Source organism: Tripterygium wilfordii, chromosome 19 (assembly GCF_013401445.1).
Source record: "Tripterygium wilfordii isolate XIE 37 chromosome 19, ASM1340144v1, whole genome shotgun sequence".
Lineage (NCBI taxonomy): Eukaryota > Viridiplantae > Streptophyta > Magnoliopsida > Celastrales > Celastraceae > Tripterygium > Tripterygium wilfordii.
This window is the reverse complement of record NC_052250.1, coordinates 10658048-10682415: the sequence shown is the minus strand read 5'-3', so window position 1 is coordinate 10682415 and position 24368 is coordinate 10658048. Positions and strand designations below refer to the sequence as shown.

Below are 24368 nucleotides of genomic sequence, written 5' to 3'. Positions count from 1 at the left end.
CCAAGGCCTAAATACACACAGCATTTTCAAGAGCACGAAAAGGACTTAATGCAACAATGATCATTTCCCGTAAAATAACAATAAATGTAAATGCATTTTAATAGATGGATAAATGTATGTGGTTTTGTGATCTACAAACTTAGAAAAAATTTCGAAAAATAACTCAATCAAAACTTGTAGATTGGTTACTTTTCTTAACCCTCCCAAAAACTCATGAAAATATACAAATATAATACATTGGTCATTGGCTATAGCCTAAATATTTTTGTTAAGGATCACTGGGCCTCAATTTTCACCGTCACAGCCCAAATAAACCGACCCGGGAATTATATCACGAATTTATCTGAAGTTCTGAACGAAAACAGATATCTTCCTTGACTTCACGATTCAATGACAGTATTAGCCACTCTGCCTGTCGCCAGTGTGAGCACCGGAGCTCGGTTTCCCTGCGAGCTCCGGCATCTGGGTCCTGTTAATCAGAAACCCCACAGAAGACCCAGAGAGCGTTTTCTGTGTTCTTACCTTAATGGGCTACAACACCAGAGGTTCTTTTGGCAAATACCTAAAACATGGAACTTCGGTTTGGAGCAAACTTTCGCTTTGGGCAAAGAGGCTGAAGATGGGTTTCTCTCGGTATGACATAAAAACATTTCAATTCGTTCAATTGGTTACTGTTGTGGGTAAAGTACAAAAAGCTTTTTTTCAAAAAGGATTCTGTATTTGTTTATTTAAATTATTTGGTTGGTTGGTTGATTGAGGGACTGTAGAGTGTATAAGAGAGTTCTTCTGTTGTCAATTTCTTGAACTTAATCATCCGTCTTGATGCTGAGAGAGCTGTGAGAAGTATAAAAATGGTAAATGGTTCTTATTGATAATTTTTTTTTTGTTAACATGGAATTATCAAATCTTATGCTTTATGTGTCTAGGTCTCGACAATGCAAGCCCCATCTTTCATTTTCTGTACTTAATGTGTTCTCTGTTTTATTTCCATGAAACATAAGGAAGAACTTAAGTTTCCGGAAATGTTCCCTTTCCATGCCCGAAGCTCGCTTGCTAAATTTAACAAATAAAAGTACAGTTTTTTTTAAAGATTTTCCATCCATCTATTTTCTAGTCAAGTATCACCAAATCATGCAAGCTTTTCTTAACTGGATCTGGGTAAGTAATTAAAATTTTCTCTATCATCTCTTATTGTTTTGTGTATTCGAAAATGGTCTTTTATAAATTATTATACAATAAAAAACTCATCTTAAAGAATTATAAATACCTCTTGTAAGATAACAATATTTTCTTTAATTGTTTCTAGGTGGTAATAGATTTTTGGATAGTTTACTTTTAAAGACCTCACCACTGAGAATGGAGGCAAGAAAACTAATGACTGGCATTTGAAATTTGTTCTACGTATCTTTTTTCTTATTTATTTTTTCAGTATCTGGTATACTTGTAATCGGTGTATTATTGATTTACCATGATTTGTATTGTGTTGTGCAGAGTATGTGTTATAGGTAGATTTCGATACCATAAGTGCATCGACACAAAATTTGCCTTTGCCAATACCTATTCATACGGATTGATGAGTTTTGGCTTTTTACTGGAGCCTCACCATGTTGACGATTTTAGATTACTGCATATATGACATGGAATGAAACTACTACATTTACTGCCTTCAGATAGTCTATTTATCTTTCCTCGTCTTCCAGTACAAAATTTTCTTGTTTGTGTCCTTCAAAGGGGGCAAAATAAGGAAAAAGCATTTTCATTGACAACATGGGTTGAGTATGTGGTTTTTATGGACATGCAATGACAAACAAAATGATGTGGCCATACTCAGTTGAAGATTTAAATTCTTCTCTTTGATTGATTCCTGAATTTGAAAACTTGAGATACTCCAAGTATCTACTTTGGCATCCCAGATTGATCATGTTACTCTGATATATACACTAATGCTAGGCTGTGTTAATGACACAATCGAAGCTCTTTGCAGAGTACAAATGAAGATACTGATGAAATGTTTGATGACTTGTTCAAAAAATACGGAAAGGTGGTGTTTAAGAGAAATGACATGAAGCTTCCTACGGATGAAGTAGATGATGACGCTGAAAGCTTATCATGTAAGCTCATTTCTTGTCATTTAATAATTGTCATGTCTTATATATTTTCTATTTAACTTTCTCTGTCTTTGGTTGTGCTTCATGTTAAGCTTTGCTGATATCTCATGGTATTCCAAATTTCTAAAATGGTATTGCGTGTCCTTCTTAGTTCATGCAAAGTGATTTTTTGAGCAACCAATAGTTCATGCAAAGTGATATTAAAGTATTATTATTGTGCAAGGATTTGATCATGACTGCTTTTTTTTTTCTTTTTCTTTTTGAGAAATCATGAATGCTTTTGTTATGTTTAATTTTGATTATTGTCTCATGCTATAACAAGTGTTATGTTTTAGGACCTTCTGCTTTTTATGCAGATCACCTTGAAACCATCATTCAAAATTTTGTGATTGCTTGCGTCTCTTCTAACTTTTTCTTCAGTTTTTTGGAAGGAAACTTATGTGTGCTATTATTTGTTGCTTTTAACATGTATCATCTTATCTGTATGATGTATGGATGTGTCCTCGCCACAACTGGTCGTAGAGATCTCTTTTGAGCCCCCCACCCCTCCTTTTTTTGTTTCAATAAGTTCTGGGATCAAGTAATTAATTTTTTGAGGGAGGAATTGAACCTTGCACCTTGTGCAAATTATAAGGAGCAACTTTTCAACTAGGACAGCTTTTGCTCGTCACAAGTTACATATATAAGTATGGTGTATGGACCAGCTTTTGAACCCCTTCTGCATACAATATATATGAATAGAAAAGTTAGTTCTAGGTTGATTGAGGAGGACACAGAGTGAACATGGCAAGGAGCCAACTCATGGAATATGCGTATTCATGCGTGCCTTATTCATTTACTGTTGACTCCCATGATATAAACTAACTTTTCATGAAACAAACAGAATTAACATTGTGTAAAGAAATGGGGGAAGAAGTTACTTCGAATTGTTGTTTTTCATGCTAAACATAGATCTTCATAACCATTCAATTCAACCATGCATCATGTACCCATTAAATTCGATGCATATCTCCGTGTTTGTGCTCTTTTGCTTTTTTATTTATGCGGGTGTGTATCTACGCAAACATGTACAAGTTGCTTGCGCAATAATCAAGATGAGACTTGTGTAGGTTGGTGGATTGTTCAGCTTTATTTGTTTGGATGTTTAAGAAGAGAGAAAGACATGAAATTTAATAGGGCAGGGAAATAGGGAATATTTAGAATTCAAAAGCTCTATTATGGGTTTTAACAACCGCAAAATTTAAATTTTCTGCATTTTTATATTTCAATTACCGGCGAACATGTGGCCCAGTGGCATAGTTGCATTAGTACAACCTAGAGGTCACAAGTTCAATTCCTAGAAATAGACTCTCACTCTCCACATCCACATATTATGTGGGGAAAGGTCTGCGTACACATCGTATCTGTCCCTGACCTCGCCCACTGCAGGAGCCTTGTGCACGAGAGTTAATTACCTTTATTTTTAAAATTTAATTAGCTCTAGAGTCATTAGTTGACATTGTCTTTTTTCCTTTTCAGTAAACATTATATTTGGCTTTCTTGTCTTCATTCATATACGTCAGTGATCGATCTTGTTTTGCCTCTATAGTATTAAAATTTTATTAAAAGTGAAAAGTCTCATGACTTTCCATTTAATAGGCTCATTTGAAATTCGTTGTTAAAGCAAAGGGCAAAATGCTTGAGTTGTCATGACTCACGTGTGGAACAAGACAATTGAGCTACCAAAAGGTGTTGGACACTTGAATGTCTTTTATGCACAATTTATTTTGCCACTTCAAAAAATAATGGAACATAGACGAGAGTAAAGAAGATGAAAGCAAGACAGAAATCATTTGGCCATTTTCCTAATTGATGATAACATGCTAAAGGGAATGGTACAATTGACCAAAGGTGGAAAACTGTCTGTGCCTTGTGCTTAAATGTTGCTTCTAGCTTCCTAAAACTTTCGCTATTGTAAAATTTGGTTGTCCCAGAAGAACTATAACTGATTTCTTATTCTCTCTATCTTTTCTTATTGTTTACCCAATTAATCTTAAATGATAAGCAAATCTTCATGCAAGGGAGGCCAGTGATGGATAACTTTTTAGTCTCTCAGTAGCAGTCTTGAAGACCCAAATGGAGCTTTTGTAATACCCAATTGCAGGAAATGAGGATTCTCAGACTTTACCGTCCTTTGCATATAATATCTTAGATATTTGAATTTGAGATTTCCTGCGTACCTGAAATTTCATTGAGATCTTTTCTTAGCTAGAATCTAAAGACGAATCCATGTGTATATATTTCCGGAAAAAAAATTATAATAATGTAATTGCCTTATTATAAAGTTGCAAACCAGTGACCCATGGTTGCCCACTCTTTTGTAGTTGCTGTAGAATTAGCTAGGGTTGCAAGTGACGTGAAGGCTGCTGATATAAAGGTCCTATTTGTCAAACCTCTTGTGTATTGGACTCGATTTTTTATCATTGCCACAGCATTTTCACGCCCTCAGATTGATGCTATCCGGTATTTGTGTCTACTTTCAATTAGTACTCTATTCTCTTTGGTTAATGTGGCTTAATTATGTGTTGAGAATTGCAGCAGTAACACTGAAGCTGTCATTTTGTTGCTTTTTTAGCTCTAAAATACGACATCTAGCTGAGACGAAGTATGGAAGAATTCCAAATGGAGACACAAAACCCAACTCCTGGACCTTGTTGGACTTTGGTGAGTGTTTGTGGAAGATAGAGCAGTTTCATATATATAACAAGTGATAGCATTTTTTTTTATTGAAGTGTTAGCATATTTGATAGGGTGTCCTTCTGCTCCTTGTTCTCATTTTTTCACCTCGTTCTATAATTATTTTTTTATAGTCACACATGATATGGTCAAGGATCAATGTCATGCCAGTATGTTGTATTGTGCATGTATGCCTGCATTCAATGTGGTTGAGTAGCTTGAAGGATTTTTTTAAAAATATTTTCTAGATGCATTAATTTAGGAATTTGGGCTTTTCTTTGCGAGATTTTAATTTACTATTTATCAGAAATCATGAATATTGAATGCGTAAGAAAGATGTTACATTGTAAGGATGCCATCTCTACATCAAGCCCATCTATTGATGTCAATAACTTAATTCAATTCTTCTGTGTATTTGTTTTCCTTTTTCAATAATTCTATTTTCAAACATGTGTTATCCTTTTCTCTTGGTCAGTTAGGTCATGAAGAATTGAATTATTTGATGAGTGTTTGTGGAAGATAGAGCAGTTTCATATATATAACAAGTGATAGCATTTTTTTTTATTGAAGTGTTAGCATATTTGATAGGGTGTCCTTCTGCTCCTTGTTCTCATTTTTTCACCTCGTTCTATAATTATTTTTTTATAGTCACACATGATATGGTCAAGGATCAATGTCATGCCAGTATGTTGTATTGTGCATGTATGCCTGCATTCAATGTGGTTGAGTAGCTTGAAGGATTTTTTTAAAAATATTTTCTAGATGCATTAATTTAGGAATTTGGGCTTTTCTTTGCGAGATTTTAATTTACTATTTATCAGAAATCATGAATATTGAATGCGTAAGAAAGATGTTACATTGTAAGGATGCCATCTCTACATCAAGCCCATCTATTGATGTCAATAACTTAATTCAATTCTTCTGTGTATTTGTTTTCCTTTTTCAATAATTCTATTTTCAAACATGTGTTATCCTTTTCTCTTGGTCAGTTAGGTCATGAAGACCATGCAAATATAATGATTCTCCTACTGCATCTAGAATCTTCTCTTTGTTATTAAATTTTGGTCTTTATAATCTGTGCCGATGGGCCTTATAGAATTGGATGGATTTTCAAATATAGCACTGATTACAAACTTTGCCGCAGTTTTAATTATTAATTCTTTGTAATCTGAGCTTCTGAAGTTTAGCCCTGTATGTTTCTGTTTCCAGACCTTGAATCATCATTTGGTTGGTTGCTTGTAGATATATTATGCAATTAGTATCCGGCAAAGGAGGACCAAAATATACGTAAAGGCTTTAGTATATTGTTTTGAGGAGACAGGTAGGTGCAAGGATGCCCCCAAACTTCAATGTGGTGACCTATTTGTTCTAGCCTCCGTCCCCCAAGTCCCCACCCCAAACACTCCAGCCCTAACATGCCACTTCCCGACCCCCTGAAAAATATAGAAGGAGTACGTTTCGATATCAGCTTTCGTGGGGAATTTTTCAAATTACTTGGATTTATTTTTCTTGCTGAAGTGATGAATTTGGATTAAAATCAAGATTGAGTCTGAATGTTCGTTATGGTATAGGGCAGGTGATAACTTGAATTGTAGTTCATAATTCTCATTAGTCCAATGGATGCAGTAAGAAGGAAAGCTTGTCCATGGAACACTTGGGAAGGACAAAAGTACACACTAAGGTTTGTTTGCTTGTGAGGCCTTTTGCAAAACAATACTTACCATAGATAACCTATTAAAAAAGGATTGTACTTTGGTCATTAGATTTTTTTTTTTTAAGAAAAGGAGAAAGCCTTAAGGTTAGGGGCGGCAAAACTCTGTCTGGTTCGGATGACCGAATTTGTCCGACCCGGATTAAACCAAATTTGGACAAAAGTTATATGTCCGAAATCTAGGTCCAAACAAAAAATCTTTGTCCGGTTTAAATAGGGTTAGGATCCGAACATAGTAATCTTGTCTGATTTACTTGTTCGAACCCTAACCCTGAGTAGATTATTGTCCGCTTTAGTCGTCCGAATTTAAACCAAATTTAAACCAATATGAGTTTGGTCAATTAAGTACGTCTGAAATCCAGTCTGGGTTAGGGTCCGGACATATAAATATTTCGTAAGCATGTGCTCTTGTCCGACCCGGAACCGAATTTTTGCCACCCCTACTTAAGGTATATCACACTTCACTGTAAATGGTCAGGAAGGATGGTTTATGAATTACAAGAATCTCATGGTGGTGGAGAGTATAGTAGAAGAAGAGATGGGAGAGAAGTGATAAAGGTTGTTGTAAATGTTCCTTTAATTTCAGAAGATTTCTCATTTACGGTCAACATCTTCTCCGGTCCTTGAGCAAATTCTTCAATGGAAAAATAGAACATCTTGCAGAAATCTTTCCTATACCGAATGCATTGGCATATTGAGTATAGAGTTGTTGATGTTATATGTGATCTTGGATACAATAGATATTCTGCAATTTAGATACCTTGTTTATGTAATCTAAATTTATTTTCAAGGTCATTCTTGATCTATTTCTTATTTTCCATTTTACTCGCTTGCCCCTTGTCCGTGCTTCCAGAACCTAGTTTTGAATCGTTACTCCATTTGACCTTTCTGTTTCTTTTTAATGTCAATGGCAGGTGATGTGGTGATCCACATATTTCTGCCTCCACAGAGAGCTTTTTACAACTTGGAAGAATTTTACGCTAACGCAACACTTATCGATCTCCCTTTCGAAAGGCAACGGCCACAATTTTGAAGCTGAACAGAATTTGGGGTTCTCAAGGGGGTCAAAGTCAAATTGATAGGTCCAGTATTTGGCCGGTTACTGAAAATGAAACCTTCCTCTGCCATGGCCTTTCTCGTTGACATATCCATAATCACAAATGGTAGCTGGAAACAGATGATAGCTATCAAAGAGTTGGGAGAAAAACCTCTAGAGAGAATCAACTGTTTTTACTTGGCCGAGCGACCGGTAGGATTGGTCTTGGCATTGTTATAATATTCCTTTAGGCATCTATTACTGCACAAGATGCCCTTGTTCATTCTCTGTATACTGAAACAAAGACTATTCCTAATTCATTGTCTGCAGTATTATTGTGAGACTGTGTACTAATTCAGGTGTGGTGGAAACAAAGACTGTTGCTGATAAACCACTATTGTACATCCGAGATATTAGTTGGAGTGGTAAAGATGGTGTATATCACCCTGGTGATCATGATTCGAATCTCTCCTCCATTTTAAAAAAAAAAAGATGAACCACTACAGTATAATTTTGCTTTCTCACATACTTCTCGTATTGAAAATGATTGATGTATACGAACCCAATAAGTCTAATGAGCCATTATTTTTTGTGTTAGCATTTTTTCTTGTTTTGTCCTTATTTCCAAATCTCAAGTACTTAGATTTCTGGACTCATCTGCCCCTAAATCTGGGGATAGAGGGGTTGGAATTATTTCAACAATTTCACCTCATCTCCACCATCCAATGCAACAATACATTGATGAGGTGGAATTACTGGAATAATTCCAACAAATCCTTTTCCCTAAATCTGCATCATTTCTTGACATAGATGTCTATGGCGACTAATGATAGAAGCAAGTTAATCATGAATAGCTACACCAACCAATAATGCTAAATATTTTTTTAAAAAAGATTATATTTTTGTTTATGTCTCACAAATCACTCATGTCAAGTAAGCACGGGATAATTCCATATATACTGTAGCATTCGAGAGTTTGTTTTTTTTTTACCATGAAAATTGTTAATAATCGGATTCTGAATCAAATGGGTAACACGAATAGTTAAATGACTGTTTAGTTATGTACATTGTGAAAAATGTTTTTGATACTATTCAAATGAGGTTTTCATGAAACTATTTTAAAATATGAAAAATCATCACGAATATTTGTAAATCAAATTTTAATTATTACTTATCCTATTTTATAAAAAAAATTTATTTTTAGTGTTATTTTCATCTTTTTTAAGCTACAATTATTGAATACCCAAAAAAAATTTTTAGAGACATTGCCCCATACCCCCCACATTATTTTGATGGCACAAATTTCAGATATTAAAGGATACAGATCGAGGATTATCTCTATAGGAAGAAACTTCATCATTGCTTGGGAGAAGTTCAAATATATGTCAGATTCGGATTGAAAACTTCTTGATAGACAAGTTTTGGGTGTTATTCGGTCAATCCAGTCATGATCGATAGCCCACAATGTGATCATGGACAAGACCATGGTAGAGTTGATGGCGGCTTTAGCTTGGATGTTTGAGAAGCCGGCAACGAAGAACAAAGGTGCATTTGATAAAGAAATTGTTCAAGCTAAAGATGACAGAAGATATGTCAATCCATCTAACACCTAAATGAATTTAACAATATCACAAATTAATTAGCGTATGTTGAAATTGAGTTTGATGATGAAATACAGGCATAGATTTTATGGCCTCATTGCTGAATAGTTGGGAGGCCATAAGAACGAATGTTAGCAATTTTGCTGGAAAATCAAAATTGAAATATGTTGATGCTCATGATTTAGAGTGTGTTTGGATTGAGGGATTTGGGGGGAAGGGGAAGGGAATGGAAGGGAAAATACATTTCTCTCTCTCACGTTTGGATAGATAAAAAAAAAAAAGAAAGGAAATAAAAGTAATTTAATTTAATTTACTAGTTTATCCTTATTTTTTTATGTTTAAGTGTTATGTCCAAGGGTAAAATAGGTTTTAAACCTATAAATAACTTAATTAATAATCTCTTCCCTCCAAATGACTCCATTTTGGGAGGAAAAAATTTTGACAAAAATTTAAAGAAATCTTCCTCTCAAATCCCTCCCCTTAATTTTTTATAAACTATCCAAACAAGTAAATTGGAAGAAAACTCCCTTTCCCTTCCCTCCCTTCCTCTCCAAATCCCTCAATCCAAACACACTTTTAATTTTGGCTGAGGAGGTACGTAGGAGAGATTTTGTTAAGATCTCAGGTTTGGGTTCTACCTTAAAACATTGATAATTGGGGCAAGGGTTGTAAAAGATAGGATAAAATTTTGAACGTAGACAGGTCGAAATCCAAAAATAGAGGCAAAAGTAAGTCATATTACGAACAAGTGGTATCGAAACCGATGGTGATGACTGAGCAAAGGGGTGACGAAGTGGATTTGAGCTTAGCCCACTAATGGTGAAAGTGCAGCAAAACGATGTTATAAATATAACAACACATGTTTGTGACTTGGGGTCGTGTTGTACCACGTAAGCAAGCAGACATATGGCTCAGATTGTTAGGGCATCGATGAATTTGAGCAAAACACACGGAGATAGTGTGGTTCGAAGGCAAACTCTTGCACATAAGACGACTTGTGACCCAATGTCACAAACACAAAGAGTGCAAGGTATGACTCTCGAGGGTAAATAACAAAGTAGTTGTTCATGTGCGGAGTGTGCTCGATGTGAACAGGGGCGGATGCACCCTTAAATGAAGGGGGGCAATTCCCCCTTACTTTTTTTATTAAAAAAAAAAAACCTTACATACACTTATTTTTACTTTTGCCCCCCTTAATTTCTTTTAAAAAATATCATATATATATATATATATATATCAGTTATGTCCCTCTTTAAATCCCTTCATCTTAAAGGAGTTTAGAATCAACCAAGTACCAACACCAAGTGCAAGAGGATTTGTGAAAGTTCTCCTATAAAACAAAACCTTTAAATTGAAATACTTATGTAAATATATTAATAATTTCTCTTTAATCCCTCTTCTCTAGCTCCTCTCCTGACTCGGCATCTCCCGTTATCCACAGGTCCAAAATCCAAATCCAAATTTGTTGTGATTTCCTCTCAAAAAATTCAGCAATCCGAAACAAATTCTCAGTTATGAATCATGTTAAAAGACTTTGGATATGTTAACTTTTTACATAAAATTAAAACGCAAAGAGAGAAAAATAGTGAAAAAGAAAATAAATTCCAGTTCATATTTAGTACTAGAATGTTGACTCTCCAAACGTTCCATATGCATTTCAACCGTTTTTATGTATAATTCAATCATCCGAGAAAAGTGTCCTACCATAATGTAAGTTTCATCAATCGAATCATTCTTGATAATTCAGGAAAAAAAAAAAAGAACAAAAGAAGTGAGGATACTTTGAACTCATGCAGATCACAATGGCTGAGCAATCAAGCCACGACTGTGCAGTGCACAACCAGATTTGTGTCTGGTCAAGCCTATCTTGGACAACTCACTTGTCATTAGTCTAATAAGTGTTAATAGCATAACTAAAGAACCAAACTTTTTAAGCAGCAAAACGCAAAAAGAAAAACATTCCCAAACGAGCCAAGATATGTACCATGCAGCACAATTAAGCAGTTTACAGAATTAATGAGAAAATACAGGGTCCAAATGATACAGCCTCATCAAACATAGTATAGGGAATACAGACAAATGTTCCTAAAACCAACACCTTAAAGCAACCACTTAATAAAGAGATGCTAAGTTCCACTGCAGTTTTTCTCTAATACATTGACAATATTGAGAGACGTGAGTACTCAACCACACACGCACACAGAAACACAAAGTAGGGGGTGGTAGAAGAAAGAGGCGGGGCAGAGGGGAGGACAGAACAGAAATTACCTATGGCTTACGAGGTGGTGAAGTACTGCTGCTGCTCTTGCTACTACTTCTTCCTCTCAAAGGCCTACACAAGAACCCCATTTTACCAGAAGTTCACAACAGAAAAATACACAAAAACTGACACCAGTATTCTGTCTCGCATGCACCAAAGAACCAAAGCCAACAGAATTAATCTACTGTGTCAGAAAAATGCTCGAGATCACTAGATGAGCTCCCCTGACAGTTGCTAAAACTCAGGAGCCCACCCCCTAGGTTCCCTTTACCCACATGATCTAATTATTACGAGGCTACATCGTACATATTAAATTTTACCATTCAAAGCACACCTTCACCAGCCGCCCTCTTATTTACTTACAATCTTCACCAGCCTCCCAGGGCTAATTTGCTTTGAAAAGAGCAATTGGGAAAAATGCCATTCATGTGCATATTTGGTTCAGTTTCCAGTTCCACAGTTTTAGGAGTTCCGTTTGACTAGTCTTTCTTTACAAAAAAATAAGCTTGCAAGCACCATTTTAATGACAGAAAATAGCACAAGCTTCAGAAAATGATTAATTGAAAACAAATAAACAATTACAGTATACTAGGAAAATAAAAACAAATGGCTTTTCCTTTTTGAAACGTTTAACACTTCAATAGATGTGTTCGTCAAAATATTAATATTATCATCTCGAGTGGAAAAGTAAGAAACAAGTTGCTGTGTTATCTTGATATGATGAGACCACTGTGACGAGTTCATCTTAATATAATCGTCATGAGTGGTAAAAAGATTTCAAACAAGCCCACTACAACAGCAAAATTATATTCATGCATATGTTTATGTTCCTTTATGTTACATATATGTGTCTGCAATTATTTTACATATGAAAGTTAAAAACATGTGCCAGCCTTGCCACGAGCCAATGCCCATGTACATAAATCAGAATCATAGTGAGTTAAAACTTGGAAGACAATTAGAATTACGCGTTTACAATACTTCTTTTAAATTTATGTTTCAGTTCTCCTTTATTCAACTGATTATGAAAAGTAAAAAAGTATTACCTTCTAGGACTGCGACTCCTTGAGATTCTCCGGGTTACCTATTAAATTCAAATTGAGTCAAATAATATATCAACAGTGACAAAGGGTAACACAAAAAGAAAAAAACAAACCTTGCGTGGACTAGGAGATCCTGAGTATGAAGAAGACCTCCCGCGTCTCACAGGTGGTGCTCGGCCTCTGTTGCACATAAGCATACCATAAAGAGAGCAATACATGCTTAGAAATGCCTTTTTGCATTATTAAATGTCATAATTTTTTATTTAATTCATGTACATTACATGTAAAACCAGAATGCTAGAGTTTTGGAGTAGCCTATAACATACAATATAACATTCAATACAATATGTTCACAAAATCAAAGCACAGTAGCACATGAAAATCAAAGTGCAAGACACTCCAAGGAGAAGAATCCGAGTGATAAAGTTCAGCTTTTTCCTCCTGTTACTTGCTCGAAAATCTGGTTGAAGAGGAACAATAGGTGTTTTATACTTACGTAGTTACATATTGTGCTCTTGTGTTGGCTTGGCTTAATACCCTCTGTTTCTGGTATCCAGGGACTGATCAAGGGGTGTGTAATGTTAGAGAAACAATTCTAAATCTCATGTGACTGTGGTGTGGGGGTTTCTCTTGTATGAGTCTTCTGGAGGCCATTTTTTTTGGTCCTTCTGTACTCTTTTGGTGCCATTGAGTAAAGTCTTTTTCAAACTAAAAAAAAACTGATCTATGAGCAATACTGCCATTTAAATTTAAAAAAAAAAAAAAACTATTTAACACAAAAGAACAGCAGAAGAAAGAAAATTTTAACATGATAAAATAAAACATAAAACAAAATATATATCTATATATATATATACACACACTTGATGTTACCTTCGAGGTGAGATAGATGGTGAACGCGAGCGAAGAGGTCGACGAATTGGAGAACGGCTACGCCTACGACTGAATGGTGACCTTCTTGGTGGACTCCGGGCCCTTCTAGGAGGTGAACTGAGCAATTGAGAACAAAGCACACATAACACACCATCTGATTGCATATGAACAGCATTCCACTAAACACAACATATAAATCGCTACATAACAAACTTATATGCTGCAATTTGAAATGCAAAAGAAGCTTTATCTGCTGCAATTTGAAATGCAAAAGAGGCTTTATCTGCTGCAATTTTAAATGCAAAAGAAACTTTATCTGCTGCAATAATTATTGTAAATAACTTGTTTGACATTTACTATTCTCAGTTTACACTCTCCAAAGGAGGAGTTCCCAATTTCATGTTGCAGCCAAATGTTTCCATGTTGTTCACAAGTCCATGCATATAGGTAAGTCTCTTCCACAATTTTCTAATTAAAGTCAGCAGCAAAAACTTTTGTTCTTAAATATCCCCAAATGTGATAGAGGTTTTTATGAAAGCATGCAAATGATCAATGGTATACCAATAAGAAATCATAAGATGTCTCCAATAAGCATACACGAGATTTTTCAAGCTTGTCTTTTCTAAGCTACAGTCTACCAGGTCCCTATATAATGAGTTGAAATCAATCAAGATACAGATTCAAAACCTCCCATTTTATGTGTGAACCTAAAAAATTAATAACCCTACTTACCGGCGTCTGGGTGGGGGTAGAGGCGAACGTCTACGAATGGGACTGCCACGTACCCTTCGGGGAGAGGGCCTATAAAGCCCACAGTTAGTCTCGCAATTTCAGAACTCATTTAATAGAAGCAGCAAAAAGTAGCAACCTTGCAGGTGATCTTTGCCGCCTCCGAGGAGATGGAGAACGACCTCTTGGTGGTGATGCAGGTCTGCGCCTAGGAGGTGTCTCACCACGACGATAAGGGGACTCTACCCGACGACGAACAGGAGATTCAGCACGTCGTCGTGGAGGAGAATCAGGGTGCCGTTTCGGAGATACACCTCTTCGACCTACAGGAGATCTTCTTCTTGGTGAAGGTAGAGGTTTTCTCTGAGGCGATGCTGCTGACAAGAAAGCATAAATAAATTATTACACCGTGAACAATTATCAAAGCTCATTGTGATTTGATTTAATATAACTTATCTATGTACGAAAAGAAAACTGCACTGATTTACATTCTCTCTGCCGTTTAGGCACATCTTTCTCGATATCAGCATCGGTTTTTGGTGCCTCTCTTTTTGGAGCACTAGGAATGGCCTTTGGCAGTGGGGAAAGCTTTTGCCGTGGAGGTAAAGTGAACTTTGCTCGAACAACATTCCCATCAATTTGGGCCTGAATCAAGAAAACAAATACCATCATCTCCAAACATGAGTGTTATCAACATGGCAACTAATACTTTCATATCTAAATAAAACCTACTCCATCCATGTGCAACAGGGCTTTCTCTGCATCTGCTCTAGACTTGAACTCAACATAACCATATCCTCTTGGAAGATTAACCTATTAAAGAAAGAAGCATATTACACTAAAGAACACATACTCCAAAAAGATAGTGCAACAAGATCGAACTTACGTTGCGGTCCATTGCCAGCTCCACATTAACAACTTCGCCGAAGTTGCCTGCAAATCAAGGGCAGAAAACATATTAGAACAACAAACATACCAGTATGATCACAATGGATTTAACAAGAAACCGTTTTTCAAATTATTACCCTTAACGAGATAAACCACACACAAGCTTCCCAGAACAATCAATTAAATATTCAATGACAAACAAGTGCACTACCCAACCATTGCCATAACTTATAAAATTTTGCATTCAAAAGAAAACTTATACAATTACAAAATTTATGGCTCCAAACTTAAACGGTTTCTTCATAAGACATTATCTTGCTGGAAAAGAAAACTAAAATCCAAGCTTGAAAAAAGTATGAGTAAAGAACATACTGAATATTTCTTTCAAATGACCTTCATTCACATTCCTGCTGAGCGAGTCAATGTGAAGAACGAGAGATTCACGAATGGGAGAGACTTTCCTGAAATCAGTTTATGCCCATGTGAGATATGAGCAGGTACATATGATGGAGCATTTAAAACTTGGTAGTATCCCACCAATGAATCAATCATAAAAGGTGAAAATACATACAAGATACTTACAATAAACAATGCGACAGAAAATACGAAAGTAAGAGTCGGGTTGAATTTTTGTCCTTTATAATAATAAAGACTTTTACTGGCATAAAAGACGAAATTTTAGGACAACTATTGGTTTTTTAAACTTATAATCTCCTCTCCTCAGTCTCAAGCGGTATTCTTCTCTAGCACTTGGGTCTTTTTTGCAAATTTTTCTGAAGCATTTAAAAGTTCCCCAGATTCCCAATCCATTGCATATCTAGATAAATAACTATTAAATTTACAAGCCATCTCGTCATTAATCATACAAACATATTTACCACCAAAACACACTTATCTTTATCTAGTTTCTAAAGACCTGGAAATTGAACTAACAAAAACTCCCTCATTGAACATCCTACCCAAAAATACACCTCTGAACCTTCCCCAATTTCAAAATTAGCACAGTCAAATGCTCAACATTGTCTTATTTTTCACATGCACACAATCCAATAGGTCCTCTCTACTCTCCAGAGAGCAACTATGCTGCTCCCAGTGAAGCTCTGAATATATACGTTTCTAGTGCCAAAGAAATATTTATTAAGGGGCATAAAGACTGCTTAAAAACTGGTTTAACCGAGTCTCCTTCTCAGCAAAGCATCTGGTAGTAATAGTATTCATTACACACTACAAATTCATCAACAATAATCAAAATTTTAGTTCAGATTCACAAATACGACCGTCTTTCATTAATGTAGAAAAAGAACTGGGCCAACAGTCAAATAATATATAATGACTAAACAAAATCTTTAGACAAGCATATGGAAAATAAACGAAATATAAACAAATAAAACAATAAATAAATAGATAAAAAGAGAAATTGGGTAATGATTATACTAATAGTTTGGAAACAACTTTACCTTGGAGGCGGAGATTTCTTAGATGGCGGGGGTGGGGAGCGACCTCGCTTAGGTACATCAGGAGGACTGTTGACAAAAAGGAAAACAAAAGTTCATACAACATTGAATCAAAAGGAGCATGAAAAAAAGAAGATAAAAATAAATAACAACTAACAAGTTCCACTATGCGAAGAAAGGATGGCTTGCCACCATAGTTTCAAACCAGAAAGATGACCCTGATTTATATGGCAAGCCAAGCCACATATGCTCCCCATCAAACTATTACTATTTTGAAATTCTTTTTTTTCTAAATCTATTTCAACAATCAAGGGGAGTATTTGCAAATGATTCACATTCTACAGCCATCAAAAAAATTTAACAGAACAACTGCCAAGTGCTAACATAAAAGGACAAAACTAAAAAAAAAATGCTGTTTTTAGAATTTTCTACAAACAAATAAGACATGATTCCACAATACAAATTTTTTATTTCCACTCCAGTTGCAGATGAATTGGTTCAAGATTTGAAACTTAATTGTTACATTTTCTCTCATCAAACCGCTAAATCCAGTAAAAGCAGTGACAATAAGAATGAAAACTTTACAAAATCCAGAAGATATTACACTTTCAAAACAAAATTATACAGCGTAAAAGCCCTAATCAAAGCCAGTAGCAAAATACATCACATTTTTCAAAGATATGCCACTGGCCTACTTCTCCATGGGACAACCAAACAGACCAAGAGATATAAAAGGAATAAAAGCTCAAACGTTATCGCCAATTAAAATTACCAAAAACATAATCAAAACTGAGACCTTTTGCGACGAGGAGGGCTACGGCTACGAGAGCCGGCACTCCGAGAAGGGGAGGAAGACGAGCTGGAAAAGGATTTGGCGCGGGACCTAGAGCGCGACAACGATCGAGACCGAGAGGTGGACCGAGAACCTGACCCAGTCGAGGAACTAGATCGGGAACGGGACCTAGACCGAGTTGATGAGCCCGAAACGGACCCGGAAGGCGGCGAGCGGCGGACTCTTTTCGGCTTCGCCATTGCTGTGGTGGTAGAGGTTTGTGAACTAATACATCCGTCGATAAACCCTAGGGACACAGTCAAGTAGAGTAGAGGTAAAAAAAATTGGCTTTGAAGTCTGAACGGTTATATGGGCCTTCTATGGACAACACGAGGCCCAATGGGGATTTATGTGAGGCCACTTCAGACGACCCAAGTAATTATTCATGTAATAAGAAAATGGTTAATTAGCAATTGTTCTAAATCACAATTTTTATTTTTTTTTGAAAGGCCCACAGGCCACACACACGCTAAGCCATGCCCGAGGGGCATGAAGGCCACCACAGCGGATGGAAAAACTAGACGCTAAGCCATGCCCGAGGGGCATGAAGGCCACCACAACGGATGGAAAAACTAGCCCGAGGGGCATGAAGGCCACCACAGCGGATGGAAAAACTACCCAAATCCCAAACCCCCTGGTGAGAATAGAACCCTGAACCTCAAGGTCCTAGGCAGATAACCTGACCAACAAGGCTATCTCCCATTCTCTCTAAATCACAATTTTATTCTAATGCATCCACTCTAATTTTTTTAATCCATAACGTTAACGTGCATGAATTAATAAGATATATTTCATTAAGAACAAATAATTTAAATATCCTTTTTATTGACCATATTACCCTTAATCCTTGTTTCACGATTTTAAGCCGATTAGACGATTATATTTTAGTGTCTATGACGTCAGTGTGATCAAACAATCATAACTCATTCGTTTGAGTTCTTATTGAGACAATTTTTATGGTATTCAAAAGAAGACGTTAATACATACAGAATTATGTCTAATCCATTTTTGGATATTCGAAGGTTTTGGGGGTTAAAATGAGACTCGAAATTTGGTCATTATAGTTGTGTTTCTGACGTCAGTGTGCTCAGATAGCCATAAATCACTCATTTAAGCTTGAATTGAGACAAATATGCTTTACTTTCGAAAGAATACTCTAATACCTACAAACTTAGGTCTAATACATTTTTTGAGATTCAAATGTTTTAGAGGTCAAATCAATGTTCAAAGTTTGCGCATCGGATCTGTGAATCATATAAACACAATTATGCATTAAATTTATCTGCATTATCTATTGTAATTTTGTTATGGTTAGTATATATTGAAATTTATCTATATTAAATTTATCTACACTTTAGTAAATTTATCTGCATTAGTTTATATGTATTATATGTTGTGGTTTTGTTACGTTTAGGGCTATGAAAAACTAAATTGAATAATTGAACCAATCGATAATTGAATCGATCGGTTGGATATTCTAAAAAAAATACATATTTCTTTAAAGAACTGACCGATAACTGAAAAATTGAAATAGTCAACAATAACCGATCAGTCAGTTATATTTATGTCAAAAAATCGGAAAAAAAATCGATTGTTTATACCCCTAGTTATATTTAGTATATATTCAAATTCATCTGCACTAACTTTATCTGCATTTTTTGTTTCGTTTTGTTATAGTGAAAGTATATATTGAAACTTATATGCACTAAATTTAACTTCAAGTTTTTTTTTCATCTAAGAATATATAGGTAATAAGTTTTGTTTGAAAGAGTTTTTCACGTTGATTTAGAATATATAATTTTTTTTTCAAAATGTCCTTATTAGAACATGTCTTTCTAATTTTGTCCTTAGTGGTAATTTCCCTAAAAGAAAATTTGGGCGATTTAAACATCTAGTGGAGTTGCTGAATGTTGGGATGGAGTTATAAGAGGCACCAATTCTTAACTACAATTTTAGTTATAATTTTTCTCCAAAAAACTAAGTTAAATCATGTTTTAAAATGACATATTAGAATTAGGAGTTAGGAATTAAAGTTTAGGATTTAGAATTTTGGTTGGATTGTGAAATTGAGTGTGGTAACTCCTTGTAAATGCGAGAGGTGGCAAGTACAACTCCCATGCCCAGACATTTTGGTACTAAGTTAAATCATGTTTTAAAATGACATATTAGAATTAGGAGTTAGGAATTAAAGTTTAGGATTTAGAATTTTGGTTGGGATGGTGAAATTGAGTGTGGTAACTCCCTACAAATACAAGAGATCGCAAGTACAACTCCCATGCCCAGTAGTTTTGGTGTTATTTCATTATGTTCTGATAAGTGATTTGTGTCTGTATTTATTATGAGAGTGTGAGTTTCATGTTTGAGTGTTGCTCTGTTGATTTCTCTGACTGATCTATAAGAGGAAGAAGAAGAGCAAGGTTGCACTGCTTCGAAGTAACCTACTCAGGCTACCTCAGAAGTTACCTGGATCATTTTTTAGTGCAAAGTCTCTTGGAGGCGCCAAGAGCAATTGCAAATCATCATTGGTGTGTTGATTTGGGGTTAAAGCATACGCTGAGTCAAGTTGTATGATCGAGTTGTAGGTAATGATAGATTATAAGTTTTTCTTCACATAGTGGATTGCTTTGACAGGATGGTAGCTTATAGACCCGAGGTTTTTTCCCAGTCAGGGTTTCCTCGTTAAATTTGTTTATTTTCCGCATTGATTTCATATTACGTTGACTAACAATTTTGGGAAAAGAATATTGTATTCTCAGTTACCAAAAAACATTTAGGATTTAGGGTTTAAGTTTTAATGTCTAGGGTTTAGGTAACACACTATGATGTGTTACGGGTGTGTTAGGAAGTCTAGATCCTACCCACAACATGCTTGAATACGACGATCTTTTTGACAAAGAAGCACATGAGTGGTGTCCCCTTCTTACCAGGTTGACGAATTTGGGTAAAACCATATGTGGGGACTTGAGGATCTGATTCTTGGATCATTTGTGGTAAAGACATATGGGAGGTATTTTTTATGAACATGTATAATTATTTTATATACGAGTTTCTCTTGATTTTACTAGGACTTGTTTACCTTCGAGTATATTTGTATACTTATGATATATATATATATATATATCATAAGTATACAAATATACTGTATTCTGAGGTACCATTGTTCTTTTCTTATGGGTATTTCCTCATTGGATATGATCTTTTGAAATAGTTTTGCACCTCTTCTCATGCCACTTAAAGTAAATTAGGGTACCATCTGATGTGTGCTTGCCTCAATTCGTAATCTTGAGATTTTTCCATGCTTGAAGTATCTTTCGTACCCTAGGTACAATCAACTCCAGATCTTCTCCATCATCATAAGAAAAATCAAGATCTAACAACCCATGTGTTGCTGGAATACAAGGATTAGACCCTATTTGCCTAAATACTAATGTTGGTGCTTGACTGACAGCTCCCCACGGGCCTAAAAGAGGGACCCAAGGAAAATCTCCACACCTATATAGAAATGTGTCAGGCAAAAACCAAGGTGCTTTTCCTTCTACACTGTGAACATCCAGGGATTGCAAGAACTTTTCCCATTCTCCAATATTCGGGTGGCCAAGTTTCCACTTTGCCTCTATGAACTCCAATATCGGTCTCCTTTCTAACCACGTGTGATCCTTAAAGCCAATCTTTGGAAAATCAAGCTCCCTACAGTATTTGATGTGACTTACTAACCAGATTCCGAGCAAAGCTGAACATCCATTGAACCTTGCTTTTATATTGCGACGACAAAAGTTGAGAGAACGAATCGTTTCACATATTATTGCAGGAACTGGGTTCACACCGCGATCTACCTGGTTAAAAAGCTTGATCACTCTCCCTTCCACATATCCTTGAGTGCAAGGAAATAATATAGCTCCATATATTGCAAGTGCCAATGCTGACTGTCCCAATGTTGTCTTCGGCTTTCCCTCCACATATTTCATCAACTCCTCAATAGGAAAACACCACTTGCTCCCTTTGAATGAACCCATCCTCTTGACATTCTCAATCTCACATCCCAACATCTTGGCAATAATTTTTTCAGCTGACATGTTTTCCTAGAAGTAATACATTTTCGTATTATGAGGCTCTAATTGTAGTAACTGAGCATATTCCTCAATTGTGGGTGAGAAGTCTATCTACCCAAATGTGAAGTACCTGTATGCCGGATCCCAATATGAAATAGCTACTTGAAGCAATGTCACTGGTGTATCGACCCTTAGCAGACTCCCGACAAGACCATATTTTTTTGAGAACTCCGGGCTCAAATGCGGACATACCCTTGCCCATAAACTTATCAGACGTGGCAATGTGTGACTCTGAAATTCTGTCTTCATTACCCTTGGTAATAAGACATCCTCTTTCAAACTATCTCCATGCTCGGATTGCATTCTTCTCAACTCATCTCTTACGTCATAGATATCCACCTTTTCATATATGGACACTCTTGAGGCCATCCTGTTTCAATTGAAAGATGTTTTGACAATATTATCAAACCAAATTGCAATGGCTGTGCCTATGTGAATTCCATGGGAAAAGAAACCAGTAATGGAAATTACAATTAAGAATGTGTAAAGCAAAACATCAGCAGCAAATGAATAAATCACACAAAAATAGAATATGCCATTACATGGATCTAGGGCTTTATAAAATGCATGGGTAAGTTTATCTAACTATTCCGCGAGGTCCCAGATCAGGTTGCTTTTAAAATCCCAACTATTGGGACAAAAGCTCCTCCCTTAACTTTTAGGGCAAGTCGATCTGGTGAGGATGTCTTCCACTATCCATGCGGAGACGGTATCTCACGAGAATAGTGGTCAACCCTCTCTAATACTAAAGGTAGAGCCCGGGTGGTAGGCTATAGTGAGTGTAAATGTATGAGATGACAAATAATTTACCAAAACAAAATAAATCAACATCTATAACATATAAAGGAAACAAACAATTAACCATACAAAATGAAGCAATCATAGCCAATCAATTAATCATATGGGCTTGACCCTCTTAGGTTTAAAAAACCTAGTGTCCCCAGCAGAGTCGCCAGTTGTCGCAATCGGGGTCACGACGCTGACCGGCGTTGGAGGATGAAAAATGTTTAGAGTCGCCACCAATTGATTTAAGGTGCAATTGGACACCGTAAAGACCTGCGAACCAGAGAAAGAGGGTACGGGGATCGATTGAGTGTGGGGAAGGTGTTAGGCACCCCACAACTCCCGTTTGAAAACGGCTACCCTAATTAATTTAATGGCTATCTCATGGAAACTTGCCCTTTGCAAGGTATGATTATTTTGAGAAAAAGTTTATATGAAAAATACTATCAACTTATGATAGTTTTGGAAAAAAGGTTTGAAATAACACTATCAACTTTTGATAGTTTTCATTTGGAAATACACTACCAACTTTTGGTATGTTTAATGAAAATACACTATCAACTTTTGGTAGGTTTAAATGAAAATACACTATCAACATTTGATAGTTTTTAAATGAAAATACACTACCAACTTTTGGTAGGTTTAATTTTAAAAATACCAACTTATGGTATAAATAATTATTTAGGAAAGTGTCATCATTCAATTTAATCTATTATTGCCAACTCATGGCACATTCATAGTGAAATCAAATAAGACCCATAATCCAAATAAAGGAAATCAACTTATGATTTCCTTAATTGAAATGACCTACATTCAATTTTAAACTCGTACACTTATAATAAATAAAAATAATTCGAATAAGGAACGTCCAAATTATACATGCCAATGTGAATGAATTACCCAACATAAGGGCCACATATGTGCACATTACAAATAATTTGGACAAAATCTAAAAATTACTCAAACTCTCAATAATTCCTACCCAAATCCTCTAAATATGCCCTCTTGCTCAAGTAGGGTTAAGCCCGGTTCAAATCCAATGTCAAACACAAAGATTGATCAAAGAGAATTCAGATATAATATCAAACCAAACCCATATTTATAGATTCACGTACACATATAAACATATATACAATAATATCATACACAAACCTTACCATGTATATATACATCCATATACACGCATAAACACATGTAGACCCAAACCATGCTACATACACATACACAATAAACACCCATGCAATATTTGCATATACACACATAAACATATAACCTCACGTACATATATACACTCATACACATATACATATATACGCGGGCCATATATACATATATACATGAGGCCAAAACTTTTTATCGGCTAAAACCGGGAGCAACCAGATGTAAAACCAGGAGAAGAGGAAACAATCATGAACATGGACATAGAATAGACATGAACATAGAAACCAGATTTCAAAATCAGCAAGCATGGGTTCATATTGTGTTCTTATCAATCATACACCATGAAACACATATATCAAGGCATAATCCTAAGTAAAAATAGAGAGCAAATCCAATTTCATCAAATCATATATCCATGATAAACGTTGGCACAATTAAGCTCAACACTAACCAGTAAACCATCAACAAAGTTATTATCACCTAAAACCAGAAAAATAATGTTGGATTGAGAATCGAGTACTACTACCTTCAGAGAATAAAACTCTGCCGAATACAGGACAAGAACAATCACCTCCGTTTCTCTTTTCTTGATCTCTATATTGTCAGTGATTCTCTATTGTTTTTCTCACCAAAACCTTACTTTCCTCTCTTTTCTTTCTCTTTTGCTCTTGTGCGGCTGCCTCCCCCCCCCCCTTCTTGCTCTCTCAATTTCAGCCTTTTGTTTTCTCTCATGCCTCCTCTCTTTTTCTTCCTCTCTCCATTGTGTCTATCCTCCTCTCTTAGCTCCCTTATATAATGCTGTACCACCTCACACAAAAACCCTATTTCTGCTCTTTTACCAAAAAGTCCCCTTAAACCTTATTTTCTTCTCTTTAGAAGCCCTAAGAAAATGACCCTTTTTGTATTTTTCATTCCTTTTGCAAAACCCTAAAAAATTGTCACATTTTCCTTTTTAAAGTTTTATTTCCCAAAATCTTTTAATTTCCTTATTTTGTAGATAATTTCTAGGGTTTGGTTTTATTGGGCTAATATTTGGGTGTTTGTGGGTTTAAGGATCCAAGAAAC

The 24368-nt window shown here is 35.8% G+C and overlaps 2 protein-coding genes across 5 annotated transcripts; one reads left to right on the top strand and one right to left on the bottom strand.

The window, feature by feature from the left end:
* Positions 1 to 331: 331 nt before the first annotated feature.
* LOC119985160 (protein Iojap, chloroplastic) lies at positions 332 to 7961 on the top strand. 3 transcript variants are annotated; one of them, XR_005465052.1, is made up of 6 exons: positions 332 to 633; positions 1985 to 2111; positions 4472 to 4610; positions 4723 to 4811; positions 4967 to 5302; positions 5817 to 6017. XR_005465052.1 is itself a non-coding variant. In XM_038829359.1 (5 exons), the coding sequence occupies exons 1-5, from the start codon at positions 391 to 393 to the stop codon at positions 6518 to 6520; spliced, it is 669 nt and encodes a 222-aa protein (XP_038685287.1). In that variant the 5' UTR covers positions 332 to 390; the 3' UTR covers positions 6521 to 6535. The 3 variants fall into 3 exon arrangements, 2 of the variants coding, with proteins under 2 accessions (XP_038685287.1, XP_038685286.1); XM_038829359.1 differs by lacking the exons at positions 4967 to 5302; positions 5817 to 6017 and adding an exon at positions 6450 to 6535; XM_038829358.1 differs by lacking the exons at positions 4967 to 5302; positions 5817 to 6017 and adding an exon at positions 7449 to 7961 and having other exon boundaries at positions 333 to 633.
* A 3175-nt stretch (positions 7962 to 11136) lies between these two features.
* Positions 11137 to 17503, bottom strand: LOC119984972 (serine/arginine-rich splicing factor SR45-like). 2 transcript variants are annotated; one of them, XM_038829109.1, is made up of 12 exons: positions 17215 to 17503; positions 16422 to 16487; positions 15337 to 15425; positions 14963 to 15009; positions 14809 to 14889; positions 14565 to 14721; positions 14216 to 14453; positions 14080 to 14148; positions 13348 to 13464; positions 12588 to 12654; positions 12478 to 12515; positions 11137 to 11503 (listed from the first exon to the last, which is right to left on the bottom strand). In XM_038829109.1, exons 1-12 carry the CDS (start codon positions 17448 to 17450, stop codon positions 11440 to 11442), a joined length of 1269 nt encoding a protein of 422 aa, XP_038685037.1. In that variant the 5' UTR covers positions 17451 to 17503; the 3' UTR covers positions 11137 to 11439. The 2 variants fall into 2 exon arrangements, with proteins under 2 accessions (XP_038685037.1, XP_038685038.1); XM_038829110.1 differs by having other exon boundaries at positions 14216 to 14450; positions 17215 to 17502.
* Between the last annotated feature and the right edge of the window lie 6865 nt (positions 17504 to 24368).